The following is a 27,706-nucleotide window of genomic DNA, read 5'->3' on the forward strand; positions in this document are numbered from 1 at the left end:
GTATGCAGTTCAAGGTCATGCACCTCAATCCCAAATTTTAAAAAGAAAAAACTTGTTGTGTTGTTACACTGTTATCCTCCTATTTCATATGTGGGGACATTAGTGTTACTTTAATATTGTAGCTTGGTTACTATCCTTTGATGGTCCTAGTGTGTTGTTCTCTCGGGCTCGCGGGGAACCTGGACAAAAGGGGTCGGTGTGCACTTTGGGTGACGCTCATTTCTCTACCTCCGCCGTGAACAGTGAAGCCCTCTCCCCTGGACCGGAGTACAACCTACGTGATTTTAAAGCAAAATGGCGACAGTCTAACAGAAAGGGAAGAACCAGTGACGATGTCAACCGCAATGACAAACCTGTGGACTCCGATCGTCGTCGTCGCCCTCAGGTAAGCGTTACACTCTGCGGTGCCGTATGATGTGCGCAGGGATACATTGTATCCAGGCACGGTCATTAGTCAGTGACGTGTAACTGTCGGAGGTCGCTGTGAAGCTATGAAAACACTGCAGTGCCTTGAACGGTGCCGCCGTGTTTTCTCACATTAACTTAAAACTGCTTCCGTGTTGCTACGTGGGGACTAGGCGACAGAAAAGAGCTGTTACGGTTGAATTCGTACGGCGTGATAACATTTGTTGTCACGTTGGATATCTTTGTAGGGAATATAATCATCTCACGCAGACCTAAACGGCTACATAGTAAACTTGGCTTCTCTGCCTTCCCTCTCTGACTTTAAATGGCCTATTACAAACACAGGGTGATTGTGAGAAAGAGTGAGTGAGAGTGATTTTGAATGCGGTGGCTGTGGGAATATTAGTAGACCCACATCGTATGGAAGTTATTAAAAGCCAGGTGTATTGCCAGTGGCTAAAGCAAAGCTGAACTCCAGTCAACCTGCAGGTCAAATTGAGACTGCACTGAAGGGCCGGAATAAGGACAGCAAAACATGACATCTAACATAGCATCTAAACACATTTTTAACAACTAAAATTTGGATTTTGAACAAGCTGTGGTCTATAGCTGTTCCCAATTAGACTAAAAATATTTTTTTTGTTGTTGTTATAGGACTACACACCTAGGCTCCACCCACACAGGTGTTTTAGCTGAGGAGACTTGTCCCCAGGACTGCTTGGGTGAGTACAAACTGTGGTTGATCAATGCGCCCCCCCCCAACTTATTATTATTATTATTAGTAGTACTTACAATCACATAATTGCCAACATAGCTTCACCCAACGTCTGCCTGATGAAGGCTGTGTTTGAAATCACTCCCTGTTTACTGTAGGCGCCTTTAGTGCACTACATTTACCCTCCCTTCATTTTTTATTTGACTGCATTTTGAGTGTGGAATTTATCCATTACATAGAACCATCAAAATTTCTCAAATTGGTTTGACAAGAGTCCGTGATTCTACTTTCCACTGACAGTCACACAACGCGATACACATGATACTACATCAGTCAGTAATGACGCAGTGTGACGTTGATTAGCAAATGTCCAAAATCTAAATTAGCCTTTATTGTTCACTATAAAGTAAACTATTCACCGTCTTTGTTATTCTGACATGTCCACATAATATTGGCAAAATGGCTGCAAATGCACTGCCGCTGGCAATTACATTAAAATAATATCCATTGCTAACACTAATACAATCAGTTTAACTAATCTTTTGGGAGATAGACACTGTGTGTTCGTTTGTATTTGGTTTCACTTGGTAATGAACTGTTACATAACACAACAAAAGTAGCTAATTTAGGCTGTTTATTTGGTGTGACTACAAGGTTAGCACTAGCGCTAACCAACTTGAAATAATACATGAATACTCCCAAATCAGAATAAGGGGTGTTTTTTTGTGTTCTTCCCATTCTGCCGACAGTGTGTGAATGCAGCAATAGTTTTGAAGTCTAGAGGTCTAATGAATCAGAATAATCAAAAACACTTTGTCGTTGTGTTTAATTAGATATTATTACTGTCTAAATGACTACATTTGCATCAGCTTGCAGTGCAATATTTTTGTTGTCTTTCAATAGCTATAGCAATGTTCAAGCAGTAGCATGACAGCACTGGAACTGTTTTAATAGCTCACTGATGATTATAATATAATTTCTTCCAGTAAGAAAGAAAATTATTTGCATACTAATCTTCAAATTGTCTTCAGGATTTGATGTAGTTGTTGTTGAAGAGCAGGTTAAGGAAGAGTTTTATATGATGGTAGAGATTATAGTATTTTAATAGCTGAGCTGTTGGGGACGATACACACCTTGGGGAATAAACATTGCTAAGGAAACGTTTGACAATTGACAGAAAGAACCCAAACACTGGTGGTTCTGATCTGCAGAGTGTTATGCAGCAAAAGGTGTTGCTCGGTTGAATTTGCTATAGCGTTCATCAGATATAGATATTTTTCTTTGGAAACATCATCATCAAACTGAAAGCAAATAATGCAGAGACCAATTGAACTTGCAACTAATCACACATTTCCTTTATGGTGTGAGTATTTTGTTGATATTTTTGTGCTCAGTAGTTTTGTCATTACAGAACTTCCATAACGTTGGATCTACAGTAGGAGAGATTATGTACATTGTAGTTTGATTGTGCTAGACTTTTTAGTTTATGTCTATTTTTTGTGTTTGAAATATATTTTTCATGTATAGATAAATCTAAATGAAAAATAAAAAAAATAAAATAAATAAAAATCAAAATAAGGACTCCAATACGCTCCAATAGTTGAACACAACTGTGGTTTTTGCCTCGCAAACACTACTCATCATGAACTGGCCAAAAGGGAGCGTTTTACGTCATAAATCATGGTAAATAATAGTAAATTGGTGGTAAAACATTTTCACCGAGACAAATGGTGCTTCGTACATCCATCTGTCCATCCCCAGTGACCACCCAGAATAATTATATGAACAATCTATGAAAAAAAAGGCACCTCCCTTCTATATTAGCTGAAATATGTGATTTCATGAGTCATTAAACAGAAGAGATAAACAAGCATATGAGGCAAAAGTAGGAAGTTGTAGCTTCTGCAGACAGCGAGTATGAATGACATCCCAGCTCAGGAATTGAGGTATTGTAAAGATGAAAGGACAGACCTAAAGAAGTGAGTCCATCACTCCCTGCAGGTGCGTAAGGACGAGCTTACGTGGCTATAGGAAGAAGTCAGTGACAGCTTAACAGCCTAGTGTAGGTTTTAACTGCATTAATGTACCGCAGAGAGTAAAGGAGTCAACTGTTGGACTAAATAAATCACATGGTTGAGGCATGTTATCCAGAAATTGATTATATGTCACTCGACAAGGTCAAATATTTTAACCAAGATGCCTGAAGTCCCTGAATGCTCAGCATAGCAAACAGTTATGTGTTCTCCGTTGGCCTGGCTGGCTGCTTACACAGCTATAAATGAAGACACCTGGGACTACTTAAATGGGAGTACACTGGCCTGAATTAGCGACTCGGCTGAAGAACAGCTGCAGAGATGAGATATTTTAGTAATCAGGTGGATCTACCAAGAACGTGGAGTTCTGCAGAGCTATATTAGAGGTGAGGAAACAAGGGCGGCGTGTTTTCACAGAATCACATTGCTATTGCAATTGAATCATCTGCATGAAATTAATACCTATCAGTTATTTCTCGAGGTGGTCTTAACATATGACGCTGTTCAGGTTTTCTTTTTTCTGTCGCACAACAGGCCGAGATGGTGTCAGTAAATACTAATTTTATCCAACCAGTAACTGTTACATAAGACAGAGGAGAGTTTAAGGTAAAGTTCATGAATTGGCAGCAAACATAACTGCGACACTAAAGTCTTTTGTAAAGGTGCTTATTTGTCTTTTTGGCACACTTACCATTGATTAACTGCCTTTATACGTCTTAATGTTTCCTTATTATCTGATAAACATGAATTTGAACGCATGTTTTCAATGTCCACTACAGAAAATGACACATTACTTATGTTTGTTTACCAGTTTGCTTAAAGAGGCCCAACAGGGAGTTTGACATTTCCAGGGTTGAGTTGACCCCAAACATAAGTAACTTCACCATGAAGAATAACAAACATTACAGTTTTTGAAGGACTATTCGGCAAAGAAATGCAATATATACTGTATGTTTAAATATACAACATATAAAACATCTGGTTTAATAAGAGTGCATTATGGTAATTCCTGTATTTTGTCTCTTTCAATAAAAGTGCAAGCTCAGTTTGGGTGACCACTTCGATACTTTTCTATACTGGGTTTGAACAAACATTGAAAGAAGAATGTTGTTTTTGTTGTTGTTGTCATCATTATTTGAAGCTTTAGTGATGTCCCTCACTTGTAAGTCGCCTTGGATAAAAGTATCTGGCAAATAAGTAAATGTAAATATAGGTGTATTTGTACATGTGCAGTAGTGTGCTCTCTGTGGGACGATAAGGAAGTAAAGCCAGTGCCAACAAAACACAAGGTTTCTCTTCTTGTCAATCATTCCAGTCCTTAATCCGACCCTGCTAAAACCGTATTTCCTTGTGTCCTTACTTGGCTGTATTGTTGAGGAAATAATGTCAACAGTTTTCAGTTATGAATCCAAAAAAACAAAGGTTGAATTTGGAGGGACAGATTCCCTGAGGCAGGGTGTGTCACATGGATTCATGAAACTGCACTGAAATCTTACTTGGGTTGTTTCCCATGTGAGATCTGTGTATAGTGTGCCGCCTGTCAGCTTTATTAACAAAGTTTCAGAACACTTTACTAACTATTTGACTCTGTTACAGGCGCGTTTTAAAGAACCATGTGATGGAATCAGAGCTTCGACACAGACTGGTGAGTACACATTGACTGGTTCCTTCTTCGAGTTTTATCTCGTTAAACATACTGTCTGATTATTCAGATACACTCTCTCAAATGTTACAAACGGAGGTGGCATTAGTAGAATATTGTCTCTTAATAGAAGTGACATTATCCGCTCGTGGCTCATGATTCAGACAAGAATCCCAACAAGGTGACATGCAAGTGAGGCGATGCACATTTATAATTTGTCTCAAATAGCCACCGAACTGAAATGAAGCCACTGCTACAGACGAGCGAAAATGCGTGTTGGTTGTTTTAATTGAAAAGCAAGAACATGTGTATTATGTGAAGTCTTAATATTCTCGTTAATAATGCAATTCTTCTAATCATAATGGCAGAGCATAAACCTAATATGTGGCCGTCTCTGAAGAGGTGTTATCGCTCAGAGACACAGTTGTATGTCTCCTTACCGGCTTAACACCTGAAACTGTAGCTCAGATGTGTGAAATGCTCTGAAACTATAGCTGGGTGTGATTACCAGTCAAATTAAATCTGAGATGTCAGTTACATGTGTCAGTGCCTCCACTCCTACACTTGGCAGGTTGTAGGGAGTGACAAGCTGGCTGTTGATTATTTTCCAGTGTGAAACAGAATCACTGACAAGCAAATAGCGATCACAGTTCAGCTGTCTTTGTTTTAATTTTCTTAAAAATCCAAGCCACTGTGGTGAATTTGGATGTTGAAATTGTCACCGCATTGAGTGGTAGGATTATTAAATGAGTAGTTCAAGTGTTGCTCAGGAGTTTCTTCTGTAATTTTTATAGCAAAATATTTACTAAATAGTGATTCTGCTTTATTGTCTCCAACTTCATTGACAGCCTCATGCTGGTCGCTCTCTCTAAACAACCTACCACAACACAGACACGTACACAAGAAGCTGTGTTTCTCCCAGAGGTTCATTTCCACCTTTTTTTTAATAAATGTCTTTTTAATTGGTTCTCTATGACAGTGGTTGGACAGAACAAGAAATTTGAAGATATCACCTTGGTGATTGACATTCTTCACTGTTTTGTGACACTATGTTAATTGATTATTGAAATAGTCGTTAATTGCGGGGCTACGTCGTTTTGATTTTTAGACTTTTATACAGTACCAGTTACAATATAGTGTCACTTTTTAACATTTCAGTGCAAATACGTCAGTATGTGATGAAATTTAATATGAAAAGTATGGCGTGTATTTTAAGTCTCCACATCTTTATACATTTGCTTCTTATCTTATTTGCTCCATCTCATAAAGTTTCTATACTTTCTAACCCATGTTATGTTTGAGGGATGATCAGATTTTTGAAATTGTAAAATGCTTAATAGTGGCCACTAGTACCATTTTGTGCAAATTGATTCTACCTACACAATTTTTTGACATTTGATTTAATATGTCTAGTATGTGCGTACAATCTTATTTTCAACCCTCATACAGTAATTTCAGCTCTCATATTTGTTTCCTGGTTACAGTGCACGTCATATAAATGAACATTCACTGCTGCTCCTGTAGGAAGCTGTATGAAGACATGAGAAAGCTTTTGCTTTCTTAATTTGTGACGGCAGCTGTTCTGAGAAGGGTTCGCAGAAACGTATTTTGGATGAATTTCTAGGGATAACGCTTCGTTCTCAGATACTTATCCGCTGACACATGATGCAGCCTGATTATAGAAAAAAGCTTCAAACAAGCAACTTACAATACAGTGCACATCTTGACAACATGAACGCTCGGATTTCTTTTCTTTTTAGTGTCTAGTTCTGGTTATCATTCATGTTCGTAGACGTAAATTTTCTGTTCTTAAGGGATTACGCATGAATTAAATAGCACTCCCATTTATTCCTGGCAAGGAAATAGTTTCAGAGCAGAAACAGGCTCAGACTATTTAAATCTTTGGTCCATCAAAGGCTGGATGAAGCACTGGATCAGGCTGCCGATGCCCACAATCCAGCCTGCTGCTCCCCCTCTGCAGATCAACCCTCCTGTTATCCCGCCTCACTCAGGCTATGGACCGTTTCCTCCACTAAGGGGCAGAATATGATCACTGATATGCAAAGTCCTCACTCAAAAGGATGAAGTATTGAAAAGCAACATCAGATAATGTGGCCTGTGTAATCACATTACACTGAAAAGATGTTAAAAAAAAGAAGGGATGAATGATGGACACAAAGAAGGGCTAAAAATATATGCTTATCATTATATGAAACCTTATAGTAAATAATGTCCGGAGGTAAAAAAAAAGAAAAAATCCATATGCACATGCAGTTATGTGTATTCATAATATTATAGTACAAGTCATTTAGTGCTTATTTTTGAGGAATAATCTAGTGTACATCCATTATTTATATTTGAGTTAACTGTGGTTTTATTTGTCAAGCACAATAACTAAATCCAAATTACCAGGCAACCTAAACAAAATAAGCGCTGTATGTATTTATACTTCAGATCTGACCCAGATGCACCCAAGTCTACAGGAGTGTCAAATTAGAATAGTCTTGTATTTATCCCTCTGAACATTTCACAAGTCCAAACAACCTCTATCTCTGAGGGTTTGGATTAGTGAGCTTCTATTGTACATGAGCTGTGAGACAGCTAACCCTTTTCTGTGATACCTATCTAAGGTTGAGCTCAGCACTTTCCTCATTAATTTCCCATTTATTCTCAGAGTTGGATGTGATATTTTAGAGATTTGAGCATGCGGGGCACAGGTTAGGCGCAATTATGCTGACGGAGGGCTTTTACAGACATGCTCAATGAAATCTTGAGTATAGGATTATACATGTAGAAAGTTATATAGCGATTAACCTTCATTTCAGTCCCCTCGGTGATCTCTTGGAGGCAAATCCTCCTCCAGTCAGCAGCTGTCAGGTATATTTCTCCACCCTAATAAATGACCTTCAGAATGATACATTGAGGCATTCATCCTCCTCCTCCTTCTTCGTCTTCTTCTACTTCTTCTTCTTCTTCTTCTTCTTGCTTTTGAAGCATATGAGGAAGGAATAGCATTTGCCCCTTCAGGTAGTTCAATGCTTCCTTAAACTACATCCTGCTCAGTTTTTCTTCAGCGGTAACTTAAAGGCACCCTGTGGAGTTTTTGACCACTAGTGGCGCTATGGAGCAGTGTTTTTAGCGGTGAGTGGACCCTTGTTTTGACTGACAGGTAAGATGACTTTTTTTTTTGTGTGCAAGAAAACTCCACAGGGCACCTTTTAAAGTATGAAAGTGGTATGTTTTATTACCTTTTAAATGAACGTCTCTCTCACAACATGTGCCAATCTTGTGTTTTCATCCGTGTTTCATTTATTTATGATTTTTTTTTTTATTATTTCTGATCATATTTATTCATTGTTATGTTGGATTGTAGATTGTCACAAGTGTTTATTAAAAACTCCTACCAATTCATTTTTCATGTAAAAAACTGTGGTGGGGGTGCTGGTGGTGGTGGTGGTGGTGGTGGGGGGGGGTTAGAGTATCATAACCAGTTTAATAAACAAACCTGTTTCACAAATTAGCTGGAAATAAACGACAGTAATTTGAAACAAGACAGAATAAAACAGATTTTTGCACCAAAATCAAGAAAATGCCAGATGATTTTAAAAAAGCTGGAAGCAGGTGAAATAATCGCACCCTCCATTAGCTTAGATTTTTCACAGTTTGAAGAAAATAACATTTTTGGAAGCGGGGATTTTCACAGTGTGTGTTTGAATATGTTGGCATGTGTCTGCATGTGTGGGTTTGTTTAATTTGTTCTTTTTTTTGTTTTTTTTTTGCTGCGGAGTCAGACATACAACAACTGACGGTATGTTAGCAACAGCAATAAAACAGTGTCTTTTTCCTTTTCAGTGAAGTAAATATTCCTTTGTAACAAGAAACTGGAAAAATCCTGTGAATTGGCTCATAATCCAGAAAAGAAATCAACACCCATGTTGATGTTATAGTTGTTAAGTACCATAATTCAAGGTATATATATATATATATATATATATATATATATATATATGCCATGATTATAATTACTTAAGCAAAGGCATTTAACACTGTTATAGATTGAATTAATATAATTATCACAAATGCAGTAGGACTTCATGACCAAGCCACTTCAAACTATCGCCAACTACCGCTGTCTATTATTTTTGGTGCGTTTTGTACACCGACGCCGCAGTAAGCAGGCTTTCACAACAATGGCAGTTCCCTCCCTCGCCCCTCAAAGAAAGGACATTTTTGAGCCCCTTTGATTTGGCCCAATTTGTTTTGATGTGAGGAGTGAGTGGTTTTTAAAATCTCCTTAACTCCCCAGGCCTGGCCCAGCCTCCCACAGGCCTAATGACCGTAGCCTGGCCCGTGTTGAATAATACAAATGCTCGCGAGGTGGAGATGGGGAGGAGGGCAAGGGGTTAGACACGGGCCCTCCTTTTACAGTACACCTCCATTGATAAGATTGTATTAATTGGTATGAATAGAGAGGGTTTTCTCCCTCTCCTTGTATACATTTACCATTATACTCATTAGCTTCCCGTTGCCTCCCAGCGAGTTTCTCCTTCACATCCCCCGGGCTCTCCTGGGAGGCAATTTGCATCTCTCCATGGTGTCTCTCTGGGGTTATTGAGGAAATATTAGCCCCCTTTTCTTCTGTGGCCGACCCTTTGATTTATTTGGAGCTGGAGCTGATAGAGTGGCACTCACATGTTAATGACTGGCGCTGATACAGGCCCCTGGTGCAAGACGACTCATTGATCCGGGTTGAAAAGGTACAATTGACAAGCAGTACTGAATAATCGTCTTACATGTGTCTGCGTGTGCCTGTGTGTGTGTGTGTGTGTGTGTGTGTGTGTGTGTGTGTGTGTGTGGATCTTGGGAAATGACAAGGGATTCCCACTGCTGTCAAGGCTACTGCGCTCAAGCTGTCCACTTTTTCTGATAGAGTTAGATAAATAGGCTTTTGTTGGCCTCTGAATTCCTCGTGACTTTTTGACAGCCACAGTTTTTGGCGTTTTTTTTTCTTCAGAGGCTTGTTTCTTCTTTGTTCACCATAGGCTCTGCTGTTCTTGTCATCTCTTTGACCCCCATGTGATCATAGTGGTTCTTATTTTAGCCATTTCTAGGTCTCTAAACCCAATCAGAGGCTGCGAACGACACACTTGATCCAGTTTCTGTTTGGAGTTGTTTGTCCTGATCTAATAATAGAACTCAAGGTGACTACTGAGGACTCGCTTTGGTTGCCATTAGTGACTATGAGGCCCCCCTCCCTGCTCCTGCCGTGGTGCTCTCATATTATGTTTTAAAGAAAGATAATGAGAGATTTCATCCTAATACCTGCGATGCTTGACATGCCTCCGTATCTAAGCTCACTGATGTCTGCTCGGCAATGTGGAGCCTGTCCTCAATTTGGAGAGCAGTTTGACACCAACTCCCTTTCATCTGAATGGTCACATGTCTACGGCAAAGCGGCAGCAACAAAGTTTGTTATATATTTATATATATATTTCTTTTTTTTTTCCCCCATCTCAACTGAAGTGGAAAGCATCTGAGCATGCCTAATCATAGCAACAACCTCTGTCTTGCTTAGTATTTATATACTTTCAGTTATATGGTAATAATAACATTTAATAAAAGTCAACATCCTAACTGCCACTAAACAAAAATACCCACCGCTGCAATCACCGCATCTCCTCTGCATACTTATAACAGATTAGAGGTTATGTATATCAATTGCACAGCTCATGCATATTGTTATGAAGGAGAAATGCAGGAAATGGAAATGTGCCATTTCAACGAGCCGGCACAGCTTGCCAAAAGCGGGCAAGTGGGTAGTGCTTGTGGTGATGGTCGGGTTTGTTTTCCTCTCAGTGTTGGGGGATGAGAAGTCATGTATCTAAACAGAGCAGATATGATGTTTATGAGAGCCATCTGCTTGGCAGCCCTCCTGTGCCTACTGCCCTCCTCAATGTGAGAGCAGCCTCATTAAAACGGTCACATGCCTGAGAAATTTCTAACTGCTGTTTTTTTTCTTCTTCTTCTTCTTCTTTTACTTCTTCTTCTTCTTCTTCTTCTTCCCCTCTTTAAAAGGAGTAGAGTTTAAAACTAACAAAGCCTTGGGAAATCCCCATCAGACATCCCTCCCTTAATCCATTTAATTTTGAAAGGTATTGTTTAAAGCTTTAAAGTTTATATCGTTTAATCCCCCTCCAACACTACGGGCAGCAAATGAGGCCGTGTCAGCAGCTTGAACAGATATAATCTACTCCACACAACAGAAAATCCTCCTTCAAGACAAGGTTGCATGGGTTTCCTGTGAACTCACTGTTTGATGTTTCTACCTGCTATTGAACATGACTTCTGTCTTAACCCAACTGTCACTCGCTCCCTGTCCCCTTTTATCACTCCGAATGTTCTCGCTTCACCTTTTTTCATCAGTAAATCTACCATCACAGCCATTTCACTCATTCCCCTTTTTCAGGAGGGGGGGGGGGCAAGGAGAAGTTTGTTGTGGGCAGTTTTTTTTCTCTCTGCTAATGTTGTACCTCGGCCAAAGAACAAGACTGTTTTTGGTTTGTGTGATTGGTTCAAGGCGCTGCTCTCGCCGGTGTGAACCTTGTCCCGTCTCTGTGTCCCATTTCTCCCTCTTCACTTTTTTGTTTTTTAAATACATTATTTTCTATCCCAGAACTTGGTTAAAGAAGGAGACATTTTAGGAATATATGCTTGTTGAAACCGGTCTCATATCAGTCCTCTAAAAAATGAACTTAAAGCCAGCGGCTGGTTAGCTTAGCACAGAGACTGGAAAAGGGGGGGAAAGCTAGCCTAGCTTTTAGCCTAGCTCTGTAAAAAATACACCAACAACAACTTGTATACACCTTGTTCTTTTGTAGGCACTAAACAAACAAGATACGACATGTTTGTGAGCTAGAAAGCTGCTGGTAGTAGGATTTTGTTTCCTTTGGACAGAACCATGTTAGCTGTTGATTCCAGCCTTTATGCTAAGCTACTGTAAGCTAGCCCGCTGCCGGCTGTAGCTTCATAAAAGTTAGCGTCTTGACGTCACGGCGGGGTTAGCCTTCGTTAAATGAAAATGAAACACGCTATTAGAAAAATTGAAACATTTGTGGTTTTAAACAAGTTAAACAACAATTACTTTGTGAACATACAAAAAAAAACCCACTGTTCCCATAAAAATTCACCGCGGCGGCAGCAGTTTTGTTCGTATCAATGATGATCACCAGTAAATCTTTCAACTTCCTAGTTGTAATCTCTGCTATCTGCTTCTTTAGGGCTTATGGGAAATGTTGTCTGTTAAATATGTTGTTGTTTTTTGGTTTTAAATACCATCCTTGTCTAGACATATGGAGTGAGCCACACAACATACTGTTGCGTAAGCTTATGTTCCAGGGATGGAGTTTTTAAGTTATTAGTGTAGTAACAAATCTCAGTGGGATTTTTAATGAGGTTGTTGTGCAGCAGAAGTTTCTGTTTCACTTCTATTTTGTGCATGTGTATACCCTTTACATATTTTATAACACATTATTTTCTATACTAACATCTTATTACTTAAAGCAAGGTAAAGTTTGATGGGGAGATTTTTTTTTTTGTTTTTACCTCAGGCTATCTGTTACCTCCAGTGTTCAGTAAAACTAAGATAAGCTAACCAGCTGCTAGCTGTAACTTCATACTTAACAGACAGACCTCAGAGTGGTATTGATCCTCACATCTGAGTATTTCTCAAATATGTCACAGTATTGCCTTAAGTTACCACTTCCAGTAATGCTTACCTGTGAATCTTTACTTAAATCACGTGGATGCATGCCGATATTCTTGTTGCTAAAGCATGCATTAGCATTTAATTTATTGTTTAATTTGTCTAAAAAGCACAATTTCTTTGCAACATACGACCTATGGCCCTCATATATTTCCCTTTACTTTGAGTCAATATAACTCCAGTATATATTTTCACTCAAGCATGAAATTACATTGTTTAGTTATCAAAGGCTTTGTGTAATTACATTTGTGCAATTCAGGATGACAGGGCTGATAGTGTCTGCACAAGATGCTGGCATACATAATCACAGCCAAAATCCCATTAGGGAGAATGGAGACCATTATTATGGAAATGACCTTTGGGTGACAAGAATTCAGTGGGATAAAAGAGTATGTAATCCAGACAAAGACATCGTGTGAAGCCATTCTCTTTATTTTCTCCTGTGCAAATTTAAGAAATTTAGGGTTGTTTTCTGAATCTGCAAGTGTTGTGTTTTTTTAATTTTTTAATTTTTGTATTCTTATGCAAAACAAGACAAGCTTTATCATATAGTAGTAATTTCTTCCTGCTTCTCTGCTGTTTGATACTGTGAGTAACGGCAGGGCTAAGATAGCAGAAGAAGAACTTAACAGTGTTTTTCTTTTTCTTTTTTTTTTTTTTTCGCTGTGGCACCTTCGCTGAGAGAACATACTCACCCTGGGATTACTGGAGTGTCAAGCTGTATCTCTGTCTGTTTGTTTTGAGCCACGCTTTGATACTCTCACACTAAAGAGGCAGCTTCATAAATTCACATTGTGTCAAATAAATCAATAGATCCCATTAGCTGAGGAAGTTGTGTAGTGCAGTACTTGAGGGACCGTGGCCCCCTTGTTTAGACATTTCTCCAGCAAAGGCGATGGCAGAGGAATATAAGGTTGGCTGTTGATCCATACAGACAGCTCCAGCAGTTGAAATGGTTTGGCTGACTGGTCCCAGTTGGTCTTTAGCGCCGTCTCCACTGTGCTGCCAGCCTGGGTTTTCAGTTGAACAGGAAGAAGGAATTTGCTTAGACATTCACAGCCTTACAAGCCTACAGCACCAAACTCTTCCTGCTCAATCAGCTTGTTGTCCTGCTAGACTTTAAGTTCTGAATTAAACAACTTTGAGTCACAATGAATCTATCTTTTTTTTTTAATTTTAATTTTATTTTTTAATGTTCATGATTCGATGTTCAATGGTCAACGGGACTTTGTCTACTGTGAGGTTGCAACTGACAATTATTTTCACTATCAATCACTATCTCTTTCCCAGATTAAATCGAAGGCAACTGGACTTGTATTTGTCTGTGGAAGACAAATACAAGTCCAGTTGCCTTCGATTTAATCTGGGAAAGAGATAACAATGACCTGGACGAATGAGAACTTGCACAGACACTATCAATCTCTGTGTAGATTGTTATCAATCAATAGTGTTGTCTGACGTTCACTTTACAATGCCTTGTAGAGTAGACGGTTCTTGAAATGTAGATCAGAGAATCGCACTGACAGGGTCTAACAATAATGCTTGACCTCTGCGCTCAGTGTCATTGTGATGGACGCAGGTTGCGAACTTTGTCTCTAATCACTTTCACCTGCTATTATAGTCACATTGCCCTTAAAGAAAAGTCATATGACATTACTGCCTACACAGTTACCTAGATTAATGAAATAAATAATTCAAGCTAAAAAAAAAAATTTTGCAGGCAAATGTTATGGCATTTTCACAAAATTAGATTGTGCACAGTGGAGAATAACAGGAAGATGAAAGAGAATAGGGCATGACATGCGCTGAGGTTGTGAGCCAGACTCAAAGCCATACTGATGTGAGTACATGGCATGCTTCCCAACCCACCGACTATCACAGCATACTGCAGGAGATCATTTTTAACTCCATAACTTGAGTTGATGTCACTTTTGCTGTTAGTAAAGTAAAAATCAAAGCTTTTATTATTATGGCAGTGGAGTTTACAGTTTATTAGGTACACCTCTAACAATCTTATTTCATCCAACACAACAGCCTTGCAACAACTCCCATCTCTATAAAAGTTGAAAACTCCTCCATTTTTTGTTGGTGCCACGATTCTGCACGACTGCATTGGTGTATACTGAGATGTGTTTCAAATGATTTGTCCACTTCATTTACATAATACGCATCAGGTAAGCAGAATATTAGAAACAGCTCTCAGCACTAACCATTCCCTAAATGATAAATAAATAGCTGAATTAATGCCTCTTTGACAGTGTCAACAAAACTAAATATTATAAGCTTTATAAAGGTATTCGGTTGCATAGGATAATACAGATGTGCCTAATAAAGTGGCCACTGAGTGTGGTTGGTATTTTCTAATACTTTGTTCACCCAGGACAGATTATTAAAAAAAACGTGTTACAATAATCTTAAAGGCTTCAAAAAAATGTAGGTTATATTGCTTGGTTGTTGTATCGGATTACATCAGATTGGACAGGTGTACCTAATAAACTGGCAAAAGGTTTATCTATAGCATGTGAATTTATTCCAATTTGAAAACATAATTTTCTATTCCTGTTGTCCTCAAAATGAGATGCAGACTTCATGTCCTGAAAGACAGAGAATGAAAACTGCTCAGTTCATAACTGAAAGGTGTTCTGTAGTTTGTTTTCCTTTGTCTAACAGAACACAAAAATAATGACGCTCTTTCTAAATCTTGTTTACCAAATTGAAAAACAAGGCGAGTGTCTTGGGTCTTGGGTAAAATACGAAACAGGGTTCACAAAAGTACACAGCAGATTGATCTGTGCATACAGCTTAACCGTATTAAAGCTGATAATCCCTGTAAATATCTTCAGGTAAATCAAAGTCAGCCTTTTAACATTGACTAAATGAAGTAAACAGAAGCAAATACATTTTTAAAAAATCGCATTTCTGTTGAACCTCTGTTCGTTATAAATATAGAAGCGAGTTGTGTGAGTCGGCTGCTAATGAGGCTTGCACATTTTGAACCAAGATATTTTGATGGTTTTTGCCACCCTGCCGTTTTGGGGTAACAGTGAAGTTTGCTTTAAATATAGAGCGTCTGTTCCCCCTTCAAACCTCTAACACCACAACAGATGGGGAGAATATGGAGCTTGGAAGGTTTTACCTCAGAGGTGGTAACAGTGAAGCCACTCATTAACACTGAATTTACCACTTCGTTAGCAACGCAACTTCCTGTAGAGAGCGACCAGCCCTGGATGTCAAATCCACCGAGCTTACATTTTACACTAAATCAGCCTTGGACAGCACAGTGCAGTCTGTGATGAGATCTAGCATACACATGTTGAACTGTGTGCTGATTATGATCCTGTTCAATGATTCAAAGGCATCAATTTTAATATGTTTGTTCAAATAAATATGAATAAAAATAAGAAAAGAACCCTTGTGGCTTAAATTCAGCCATTCTTAAAAGAATTAGTATGCCTGTCCATGTGGATGTGCAAAGGTGTATGTTTTCTTTGTGTGCGTTTTACACAGATTGTGTGCCTGCCAATTTGGCAGGATTCAAGTAACAACAGTCTCATGCTGGGATCTGTGTTGGCACCATCACAGAGTGATAAGACACAATATGATCTCATTGGAGGTGTACTTTGTTCCCATGGAAATTGGTCAATTTTAGCAGACGACTGAGAACTTTAGGTGGCGAAGCAGGAAGGTTATCTCCCAGAAGTACGCTCACATAATTAAGCATCCTCGCCAGGGTATTCAGGGCTAACAGCAGGGTTTGTTGTGAATAGAGGTGGCAAAAGAGGGTGTTGGAAAATCATAATGCAGCACAGAATAATACCACTCTCATTTTACGGAGCGGTGGGAATAGCCCAAAAAACTATTTCTTTCAACAGTACCATATTGTCAGTGTGAATGAGAAAGAAATAGATTTTATTGTACCTGTTGTACAGCAGCGTGTCCTTTTGTAATTTACATTATTTCATTTGGTAAATTGTCTTAGGATGAAAAAACAAAGTGGTAATATGCTTAGCTAGGATTATAAAAACAGAGACGTCTTAATAATATTGTGATGTTCTTTTATATTTCAGAAAGTACTGCTACTATGTCTGATCTGAAGCCAGATGTTCAAGAGGACAAAGACGTGGAATCAGTGTCTGACAGCCCGGGTCGTACTCAGGAGCCATTACAGAGTCACACATTTTCTCTGAAAAACAATACTGCAGGTCTGTCCTCAGATGAACACGAAAACCCTTTAAATGGAACCCAGCCGAATCCATTTGTATACAGCAGTGTCCCCGCTGTTCCCCATGCAGGCAATTCATTGCCTTCAGGAGCACTTGTTAATGGGCCTGGTTCACACCCCACCTCAGAGGTACACTGTGTCCTGAACAAAGGCTCTGTTTTATCCAACAATGTCCTGGATGCCGCGTGGCAAGTGGAGAAGGACATGAGCCCCGAGGTGTTACCACCACCTAGTGAGCTTCAATCAGACGCTTGGAAGAACACAGCGGGGCTCGCTGTAAAAACACTGGCCACACAGCCAGGTGTCAACACGCCACCGTCTCACTCGGAGGAGAATGAGTCTAAACTGGCCTATTCCGCACTGTCAGGTGACAGTGCAGAGCAAATGCACATTAGCCAACCTCGGACAAAAAAGACAATAGAAACAGGATCTGGACACGGCGTTGAATGGCCAGAAAACTCCTCTGATGATTGCGATGATGTTGAAGTAATCAGTTGGGATTCGGAAAGAGAGAGCTTCCTGCACACTGACAGAAGGCTGGAGACCAGAGTGATACACCAAAGAGACAGGCGCCACAATACACATGTAAAAAGCATGGCAGGCTCTCTGGAAAAGGTTAACAACAGCTTAAATCACACACGCAGACGTTGCTGCAGTGGTAATGATGTTGAAAACGTTGACATCGCCGGCAAAGCCGATTCTTTGGACACACAATGCGGTATTAAATATTCCGTGGTGCCATTCAAAGATCTCCCGGCTTTACACTCCGAGCACCATATTAATAGAGCAGCACAGGAAGGCTGTAATGAGGAAAATGACCCTGAAGATGAAGACAATTTCAGTCCAAAAGTGGAGCAATCGACAACGAAGCAACTTGGGCGAGATCCGTCTTTCTTCTCATGCACAATATGCAATGTTAATTTCAAGGAAAAAAGACATTTCCATAGACATATGATGTATCATTTAGGCAAGCATAATCAGGTGAACAGTGAAAATGTTTCACAGACCTTTATATGCAGGGAGTGTGGGCGTCTGTTCTGTGATAGCAACTCCCTCATGAGGCACATCATTATTCACCAAGATAGGCTGGAAAAACTTATGGAGGAAATCAAGGGTCTCAAAAACACTGACGTTGAAGACGGAGGCGCCGCAGTGCAGTGCCCTCAGTGTGTGTTTGGTTGTAAATGCCCCAAAATCTTTGTCCAGCATGCCAAAACGCATGATAATCTGAAGCACTATTACTTCTGTGAGGAGTGTAACTACATTTCTCTCACACGGCAGGCACTTGAACTACACTTGCATGTCGCACACCTCGACACACACCAGCCTCAGTGTGGGGAAATGACTCATACTAATGATGCAGAGGAAGCAGACCATGTTCAATTTCAGTGTAAGATGGGTTTTTTCACCAGCAGAGACAAAGTAACATTGGAAAGACATCCTGAGCTGGAGAATCCGCGATCACACTCTGGCGATTATAGAAAGTTTGCCGACCAGCCCAAAATTGCTGGGAGTAAATCTGCCTTTGGAGAAGCAGCCCGTTTCCCCCACTGCTCCGGTGGACATGAGGACATTTACGTTCAAAAGTCTGAAGACAAAACCGTCAGTTCCCCTCAGTTCAAGTGCCACGTCGGCTGCACCAAAAACACGCTGTCGCCATCTCTGTGGAGGATCGGCAAGCATGGAAAATTACTCCTGCAGCCAGAGGAAAAATTAGATGTGGCAACTGATCTCACCTGTGTGGAAGAAGACGGTGAAAAAAATGACCACGAGGCTTTTGGCAGCTCAAAGCAGGCAAACTGTCCTGCAACGGCTGATGTTTTACCATCAGCTAGAAGTCTTAAATTAGACCAGATGTTCTGTCAGCGTAGCAAGAACAACCTGGAAAGCAGGAGTTTACACGCCAAAACAAACCAAAATTCTCTATCAGTGAGAAAAATGTCAACACCTTTGCAAAACACTATTGACAACATGAATGGTAATATATTGCCAAGGCTTAGCCGGAGGCGTAAGAAACATTTTGGAGTTGGAGAGCTGGAGAAAGGCTGTGAGGGCGGCCATAACTTCAGTGATGACACCAGCAGAGCCACAGGCAGCTTCTTGGAAAGCAGTGAGAGAGAAAGGAACCCGTACGCTCGGAAGTATTTCAGAAAGAGGCAGAGGTTTTCAGCCAAAGACCAAAGCGCCCATAAGCTCACAGATGAAGATGACGGAGATGAAGACTGCAGTGACATAGAGCAACTCATAATCAAGGAGGAGTATATCGAAACCACAGTGTGTGATGATTTCCCAGAGTCGCCTTGTACGTCTATGAGTGACGGCTTTGTTGTTTCCCCTTCTCAAGTGGTAGAGCACAAGCTCTGTCCGTACTGCCCCGCCATCTTTGAGTCTGGAGTGGGTCTGTCCAATCACGTGCGAGGGCACCTTCATCGCGTGGGCTTGAGCTATAACGCTCGGCACATGGTTTCGCCGGAGCAAGTGGCGCTGCGTGATCATCAGCCGCGAACCCGCAGAAGGATCCCCGCCGCCATGAGGAAAATGAGAAGAGGTACGAGCTTTATTTCAACTATTCTTACAGGCAATTAAACGATCAGAACTCAAACAAAGGAGATATGAATGAGTGTTTGATAAACCCCTCCCCCAAAAGCAACCGTCCAGACATAGTTTAGCAACCAACAGGCACAGCAGGCCTGTCTAGCCTTTTTCAAAACAAATGAATACACAAGTTTAAGAAATGGATTAAACAGCATTGTTTACCTGCTCCAACATTAGTCCTTCCAGCTACCTAGCGTACTACCAAGAGTCAGACGCTACCCAGTGTTACCTCCAAGGCCTCGCATTTCATAATAGATTATCTTGTGGTGTACAGGTTATGTTAAAAAGAAAAAAGAAAAAGCCCAATTCACGGCCGGCACTTCCACTGTGTAGTATTTCCCCACCGTACAGGAGCAGGTTCTGGATGCTATTATATCAGAGTTGTGGACCAATGTTTGCAGCTCTGTCCGCTCTTTTTTCTGTTCATCCTGAACATCCTGCTAAACAAAAGATGAAGCATCATGAACTCTGTATCCCAAGGCAAGTTATATAAGCTAAGTAGCTAAACAGGGTTAAGAATGAAAATTGTCTCACATGATATTAGGACCAAGTAGTTCTACAATGCAATATAGGAAAAATGCTGTGTCTTATAGTTTCTCTGGATCATTCACTAATGAGGATGCTATCTTTAGCCTCAGTCTTTTAGCACAATATCATGTATGTTCCCCTCGAGTTTTACAAGGCAGCATTGTCACCCAACTCATGGAGCTATCATTATCTTAATAAGCTTTCTACAGTTGATAAAATCTGCCAGCGAGAGTTTTCATCTCTTTGGTGAGAAAGTAAAAAGCACTTTTGTCTAGCTCCGTCTGAAATGAAGGACCCATTATTTTGAAAATCACTATAAATTTCAAGCGGCAAATTTATTTGGTTGTCATTATAAACAATGTATGTGCCATGTGAGAATTGAAAGAGGCATAGCAACAGTAACCAACGGGGGTGGGGCTTGGTGAATGGCAATTGTCAGCTTACTTAGATTTTGGGTGAACTTATATTCAGTTGTAAGACAGATTTAGCCTTTTTTTTTAGCATGGCTGCTGTAATTTCTTTGCTAATGCATGATAATTAAAGTCACAGCTGCAGTACGGGATACTGTTTTGATCCTTTCATTTCAATTATTGTGACAAACTTTATCTTATAATACAGCTGTTAAGCCAGAAACAAAAGGAGAGCACACATGTCCCCTGTGCTGGGGTTGGTTTGATACTAAGACTGGCCTCTCCAACCATGTGAGGGGACACCTGAAACGAATAGGCAGAAGTGTTACCAGCACCAGTAAGTCCCCGCTGTGCATCCTAAATGAGCTGCTACAGGACAAAAAGGAACATGGGAACATACTGCAGATCCTAAACAAGGACCACTTCCCTCCAGGACCTTCAGTCTCTCAGAAGTTCATCAGCAGCAGCGGCCTGGTCTTGATGCGCGCGGCACTACCAGTGACACTCCAGTATGAAATGAAGCGTCCACATGCCATAGGGGATAGATTTGTACCAAAGCAGGAGGCACAGGCCTTCTCAGAGAGGAATAAGCCACAAGCAGAAGCACAAACAGACCTGAAGGCCTCCTCAAGCACTTTAGTTGAACTGCTAAAGACGAGACGGGAAAGTTCGGCGCTCACAGCGAGAAACAACCGCGACGCCCATGCAGCCAGGAAGCTCTGTGTTATGACCAAAGATTACAAGGAGGAGACACAGATGACAGGTGTGGAGCCCGCCTGGACTCACGGTATGGAGGCCTAGGCTTTGAGCTTGAGAGCAGTTTCATGGCTGAGCAGGTTTTGTATGTTTTAGCACGAGTAGAACTGAACTCCACAGATACAGTGACTTACATCATTGCCAAACACCTCAGGTAAGTTTTGAGTCCATGCAAGTTGATTTTCACACTGTAGGAACTACAGTAGGAGATTAAATTACATTTGTTAAATTGGTTAAATTGGTTAAATTGGTTAAATTATACTATATTTGTAAATATTTTTGCAAAATCCCTCATAGACATAAGAAGAACTTCAAGAAATATAAAGTAATTTACTACTCAGTTGAATCATTCGTGTGTTAATTCTATGCGAATGTGTAGAACATGTATTTTGTGCGAGCTGCTTTGTTGTTAACAGTGGCTAAAGTTCATAAGTTATTCTCATCAAATACACGTATATCCCTTAAATGATTTATAATAATATATTAGTTATGGTCACTTGCTCATTTTATCATCATCAGTAGAATAGCAGTGTCTGAATTGCTTGATGGGACACTATATCTTAAAGTACAATAGTTAGAATAGAGTTATTTAACTGCATATTATTCATCTCCTGTGTCTGGTGCTTAATTTGAATTGCAGCAAGTGCATTATATTTTATACCTTTTGCTTGACAACACTATTTTGGAACAGGAGATTTTGGCATCATCAATCAAAGAAAAGTGAAATATTTTACCCCCGAATGAAATCTGGCAGTGAAAAGACTTGACAATGCCTTAATGACGGTAAAGTAGAATCAAACTGCTCGTATTGTTTCCCCTTATTATCAGTAGAGGAGCATTTGAGCTTTGTTTGACTGAAGAGGAATGCACCACATATTGTAATGGGGATAGCATTTGTTTAATCAATATTTTATCACCAATTTACAGTTTCTCAGTACAGATACCTGTATTCTGCAGGGGGAAGCCGGTTAAACAGTGTGAGAATGGTTCACAATCATTTGATTTGTGGGAGAAAGAAAACAACACATATTGTCGCTTGAATGTCACCAAAGTGTTTTTGAAGTTCATATTAAAAAATCATGAGATTCTCTTGATGTCGAGTTGGAAGCCCATCATCCGTGTTTGCACGATTTTGATTAATGTCTGTCCAAATCAAACTTTCAGTCAGGGACTGAGAAAGATGTTGGTGAAGATTTAGAATCAAACTGCTCTTTGTTGAGTTTTATTTTAAACTGAATATTACAGCGCTTGTCATTATTGTAGTGTTATAGTGGCAGCTTAAATGTACTCCCAAAGATGGCTGTCTGCTCTGTGTCCTGCCCTGAAAACTGATTTGGATTCCGGTTTCTATTATACTATTAGATACATTATATTACACCATTTTTAATCAACATTTATATTATTTATATGAAGAAAATCAATGGGACACTGTTTTTATCTCCTCTTTAAGCTGAAATTACTTTAAAAAATCAAATCAGGTTATTTAATTTTAATGTTTAATGTTTTGGGAAAACCACTTAACCATCCCATTTCTGGGTATTTATTACAAGTAATGGAGTGCAGCAGTATCGCTGCCGGTTTTCTGTTATAAGACTAACAGATCTGTGATTTCTTTTATTTATTTATTTTTTGTGTGTAGTTTATGAATCCTGCGTGACTCTCATGAGGTGGTGTATGTGAAAATGGCCCCCCTGAAGACACAAGATTGTGTTAAACTTTACCGGTAACACTTTTCAAACAGGAGAGTGCAAATCAGATGTTTGCAATGAAACCAGGTGGAAGAAGACTTAAGATCACACTGGGACTAACAGTTTTTGCCTGATAATAAAATTACTGCATGAACTCAAAACGCTATCCTACAGTGCCTCTCTCCTTAAAATGCTATGTAACTTTTGATGATCCTAAACCTTGATTTTAGGCACAAGTATCAGATAAACAGTCTCAAAGTGAACATCATCCAATACTAATTCCCATTAAAGCATAAAGACAAAGCAGGTGGAAAATATAACCACACCCATTTGCCTTTTTCCCCCTTGAGTTTAATTTATTTTTTCCATGTTCTATCTTTCAGGGGAATGTGATTCAAGTGAGATTTGTATTGAGTGTAACAGCAACTTCCCCACTGCTGTCAGTCTGTCTGGTCATCTTCAGGCCTATGCATGCAGGAAGAGGATTGCTGTATTTGAAGAACCGGGTAAGTTTCTGAAAAAGGAAAAATGTCACGCGATAAAAATTGTAGAAAAAATGTCAGAATGTAAGATTAACATCGATTAAGTGGCTCGATCTGCAGAACAAAATTAAGAAGAATATTTTTGGATGAATGCTGCATTGGGAGACATACATCTCACTTTAACAAATGAGATTTTGACTAGAATAGATTATTGGCTGTGGGATTATTTATTTATATTTTGCCTGTCAGTGATAACCTAATACACTGCCTCAGATAAAGCAGTGTGCTGTTTTGTATTTTAGGCTATGATTATAAGCAGAAGAAGCCGAGACCAAGGCCTGGGCTGAAAAAGAAGATTTTACCCTCCTTGAACTCTCAGATTTACACACTCACCTGCAGGTACAAAGAATGGAAGGTTACACGTGTAGGCAGCGAGAAATCTCTCCACCCAGTTACAGATTTCATACACAGGCACAGGGCCGATAGCTCATCGGCCATGCAACTGGAACGCATGTAAAATACATGTTCCGTATCTGTGCGGCTGCAAAGGTCTGCACGGGCCTCAGTTCAGACGTCCATATACGGCCTAAAATGTGTGACTGTGTGGAATGTGTGCGCTGCAAGTGCATCAACTGTGCATGCGCTAGCAAAGCCAGCTGGATGCTTGTCGCTGCTGGCCAAAGTAAGCCACGGAGGAACAACCACAAAAACATTTGGAACGACAAACTTAATGAGACCCGTAAAACACCATCACCCTACTCAACATGTCCAATTTCAAGAAGCTAGCAAAGGCAAAGCGGCTAAAACTAGCGCCACGCCGCTTACCTCACCTGTGCATGTGTGGATCCAAGAAGTGAAGATTTATAACCAGAAATAGTTAGTTTCCCCTTATTCATAGAGAGAGAGAGAGAGAGACCCCTCACCTTGTTACTTAATACTTAATAGTGACTGTTTTATTATGAACATACATTTGAGCTGTATTGATTGAAAATCAGAATCTGCCAAAACTGGAGTAAACAGGCCAGACTCTCAAAATATCAGAAAGGGGAACCAGCCAAGAAAATCCCCGACGATGAGGGGCACCCCAGAGCTAAAAAGGTGCGGCCTTTCAACCACAGCTATTGCACCTATCCTCTCCCAGATTCCAGGCCCATATCCACCTAAACAACGGGCCGCACCACATGCGATATCTGAAATGTCAAAAAATCAACAACTCGTTTCAGAGTGCAAACATGGAAGCAGTGGCTTTTTTTTTCTTTTTGTCAGTGTTTTCCTGCGAGAGGTTTATAGTCCACAGCTGCTTGGGAAACCACTCAACTGGCTTAAGGGTGAGACACTGTCAAGACACCGTGTAGTCAGTAGACAACAGCTTCCCTTCTTCAGAGTAAATTGAGGACGTCTACGAACTCCCTTGTCAGAGTAATACACTAGACACATCACCTGACCCAGGCCACTCCCTGTACATATGGAATCTGTAACTGAGGGGTGGAGAGATATTAATACAACAGAGAACATCTTACATTTTCTGACTGGAGGAAAATGTTTGCGTGTAGTAGCAGTGACTGTTTCTCCCTTTCTTTACCTTTGCAGATTCTGTGACCTGGTCTTCCAGGGTCCCCTGTCCATCCAGGAGGACTGGATCAAGCATTTACAGAGGCACCTTCTGCACACTGACGTGCCCCACTCAGGAACAGGGATGGTGGAGGTTTTGGGTCTTCGACACAAAATACAAATAAGCATGACTCAAGAGCACCCAGGCACTGTGTAGAGTTGCACCGGCCTGGAATGTGAAATCTGAATTTGCACAATATTTAATACCACTCATTATTTTAAAGTAATCTGCGACTGCTGATAGAAGTATATAATAGTTAATTCAGAATACTTTAAAATCTTATATATAAATAATACTGTATATATAAGCAATAACTTTATTATAGGATATTACAATGCTATGCTTTGCCTTATCCACTTAGTTAATACAACTTTTAAGATTTATCTTTTAGGATCTATCTATCTAGTTTAATTTGAACATAACCGTGGCAAAAGATAAACATATTTCTCCAACTCAAGCTGGTCTGCATTGTTTGTCATGATAAGAAAAAAGTGCCTTGTTATTATGACAAACTAGTTTGTAAAAATGAGAAAAGATTACAATTATAAAATGAAAAAAAATATCCAAATATCTGACTTTCTATGCCAATAACTGAAAAAAAATCTCAATATCTTACTTTTTATAAGAAACTTTTTGCCATAAGAGGAATATTGCCACTGCTATATTGAATGACGGTCATGTCTCACTTTCTCTTAGAACCAACATAAAATAAATAGTGTGCTCTTTTTAAGCAGTGTACAAGGGGCTGTCATTAGTTTGCGGATGCTTTGTAGGATCTCACCTCTCTGTGCCTGTAGCAGAGAGTCCTCTTAATCAAAGTGACATTCAACATGCTGCATTATGTTGAGACAACTTGCTCCGTCATTGTTTGTTCTGCTGCTCAACCTTCAACCATCACTGCAATATCTGAAACCTGGCCCTCGTCGCGGCTGCGATATCGGCGTCTTTTTTCGTGATCTGGTTATCACGAGAAAGATTTTACAGTTATAATGATATATTGTTATTTTTTTTCCCCTCATTGTTGCAGCTCTGTATGTCTGAAGGCTTCGGTTTTCACGTGAGGAAGGATGTCTTGTAATTAGTGACATATTTGCACTGAACATATACAGAACATGCCCCGTAACCTGTCCTCCAAACTTTAACACAATTCCTCACAACTTGGTGCTTATTTTGCCGCTTAGCAGAGACAGTTTGATACTTTCAGACAGGAGAACGGGCTATGCAATGCACAAAGATGGCATATCAGTTTGAACTGGTGCACTTAAATTCTAATTTTTCTATTTTTTCTTCTTCTTTTTTTTTACATTTTCACTGTTCAACTAATCAAGCAGGGAAGAAGACATTCTTTTTTTCCTGTGTGTACATTGTATATATCAGCTACAGTTTGTCCTCCTTAGCGCACCCACTGTATGTGGTTGAGTCAGCTGAACGCATTATCAAAAAAATTCACCCCACACTTCAAAGAGTTTGATTAATCCATATAGAAAGAGAAAATCATTATTATACATTCAGTTGTCAGTTGTGCGGTCTAACCCAACAGCCCTGCAGAAAGCCCTGCTTCATGGAGGTTAAAATGTTCAGCTTGAGTCGAGTCGAGTCGTGTATTTTGCGGTACCGTTGAACTGCATGTGTTATGTTGACAGGTGTTCCTATTATTTTGCCCACTCTATACAAATCAATAAGCGAGGGGCCAAACAACAGGCACACCTCTCTGTATAATGCGATTAAATTCAACAGCAGCACAAATTACAGCCTCCAAAATGATCACATTATCGAGTCAACACAATTCGAACTCAACACTATAACCTTCATGGAGGAGGATTTTCTGAAGGACTGTTGGCTTCGACTGCATTTGTTTTTAGCTAGGTGTTCCTGATAAACTGAGTGTATTGAACGAATGTAAATGTATATATTGCTCCCCAGTTTTTCACATTTCACACTGTAAAACTTTAACTAAATTAAAGAAATATTTACCCTGGTTGTATGACCAGATGTCATAAAAGATTAGGCATTTTATGTATTTATTTATCTATCTATTTTTCCTTGAAATATTCAACTTGTTACACTTGAGAGTTTAAAATTGTAGCACTCCGAAATATACAGTAATACCCTGATTTGTATTATTAGCGTACAAGTTATCAAATTATGTAATAATTTCTATATAATATATATCTTCTCTACTGAGCTTCGATTGTTTTTAGATTTCAAGTTTAACTTAGAAATCAGTGGCATTAATAAACAACATGCATGATACAAAGCGTCACTACTATAAATTTAGTGAATTATACTTAATCAGCCAAACATACAAAATCAAAGTCAGTGTTGCTGAGTTAAATGAACAATGGGATGTTGATGTTAGTAGTAACTCATGGGAACTGGTTGGTAATAATAGTTTTTGGTGAAGTGGACAAAAGGTTTGACAAGTGTGTGAAACAGTTCGGCAAAGTGTCTGATGAAGACTTTGGATGTACAGTTGAAGCCTGATAGTCATGGCGATTGATCGGTGGAAACAAATGGACACATTTTTTTGTTTTATGTGGAGCTCAAAAGCAAAAACACAAGAAGGTTAAAACTGAATCTTTCTGCAGCTTTACACAGAAACAAGAAAATACTATGGATCACACTAAAATTAAAGTGTAACATCTGCAATGACTCTGTTGTATTTCCAGGATTATCTTTGTTTGGTTTTGCTATATGTGTATTGGTATAGTGTTGTCATCATCATCATCATCGTCAGCAAGAAAAAGAGAATATGTGAACACTGGTTTAACAGGTGATGTGTGGGAGGTACACTGCAGTAATGATATGGTAGCAAAATAAAAACAATGAATTTCTGGTAGATTTTATGGAAGAAAA

The 27,706-nt window shown here is 39.7% G+C and overlaps 1 protein-coding gene across 2 annotated transcripts; it reads left to right on the plus strand.

The window, feature by feature from the left end:
• The first annotated feature begins 239 nt into the window (after nt 1-239).
• Nucleotides 240-27,706, plus strand: znf644b (zinc finger protein 644b). Of its 2 annotated transcripts, XM_087176702.1 has the most exons (8): nt 240-385; nt 1,060-1,127; nt 4,750-4,798; nt 16,625-19,327; nt 20,521-21,099; nt 23,140-23,262; nt 23,541-23,637; nt 24,829-27,706. In XM_087176702.1, exons 4-8 carry the CDS (start codon nt 16,639-16,641, stop codon nt 25,004-25,006), a joined length of 3,666 nt encoding a protein of 1,221 aa, XP_087032828.1. In that variant the 5' UTR covers nt 240-385; nt 1,060-1,127; nt 4,750-4,798; nt 16,625-16,638; the 3' UTR covers nt 25,007-27,706. The 2 variants fall into 2 exon arrangements, with proteins under 2 accessions (XP_087032828.1, XP_023272291.1); XM_023416523.2 differs by lacking the exon at nt 20,521-21,099.

Source organism: Seriola lalandi, unplaced genomic scaffold (genome assembly GCF_002814215.2).
Source record: "Seriola lalandi dorsalis isolate HSWRI2012SDOR001 ecotype SW California unplaced genomic scaffold, Sedor1 jcf7180002054566, whole genome shotgun sequence".
NCBI lineage: Eukaryota > Metazoa > Chordata > Actinopteri > Carangiformes > Carangidae > Seriola > Seriola lalandi.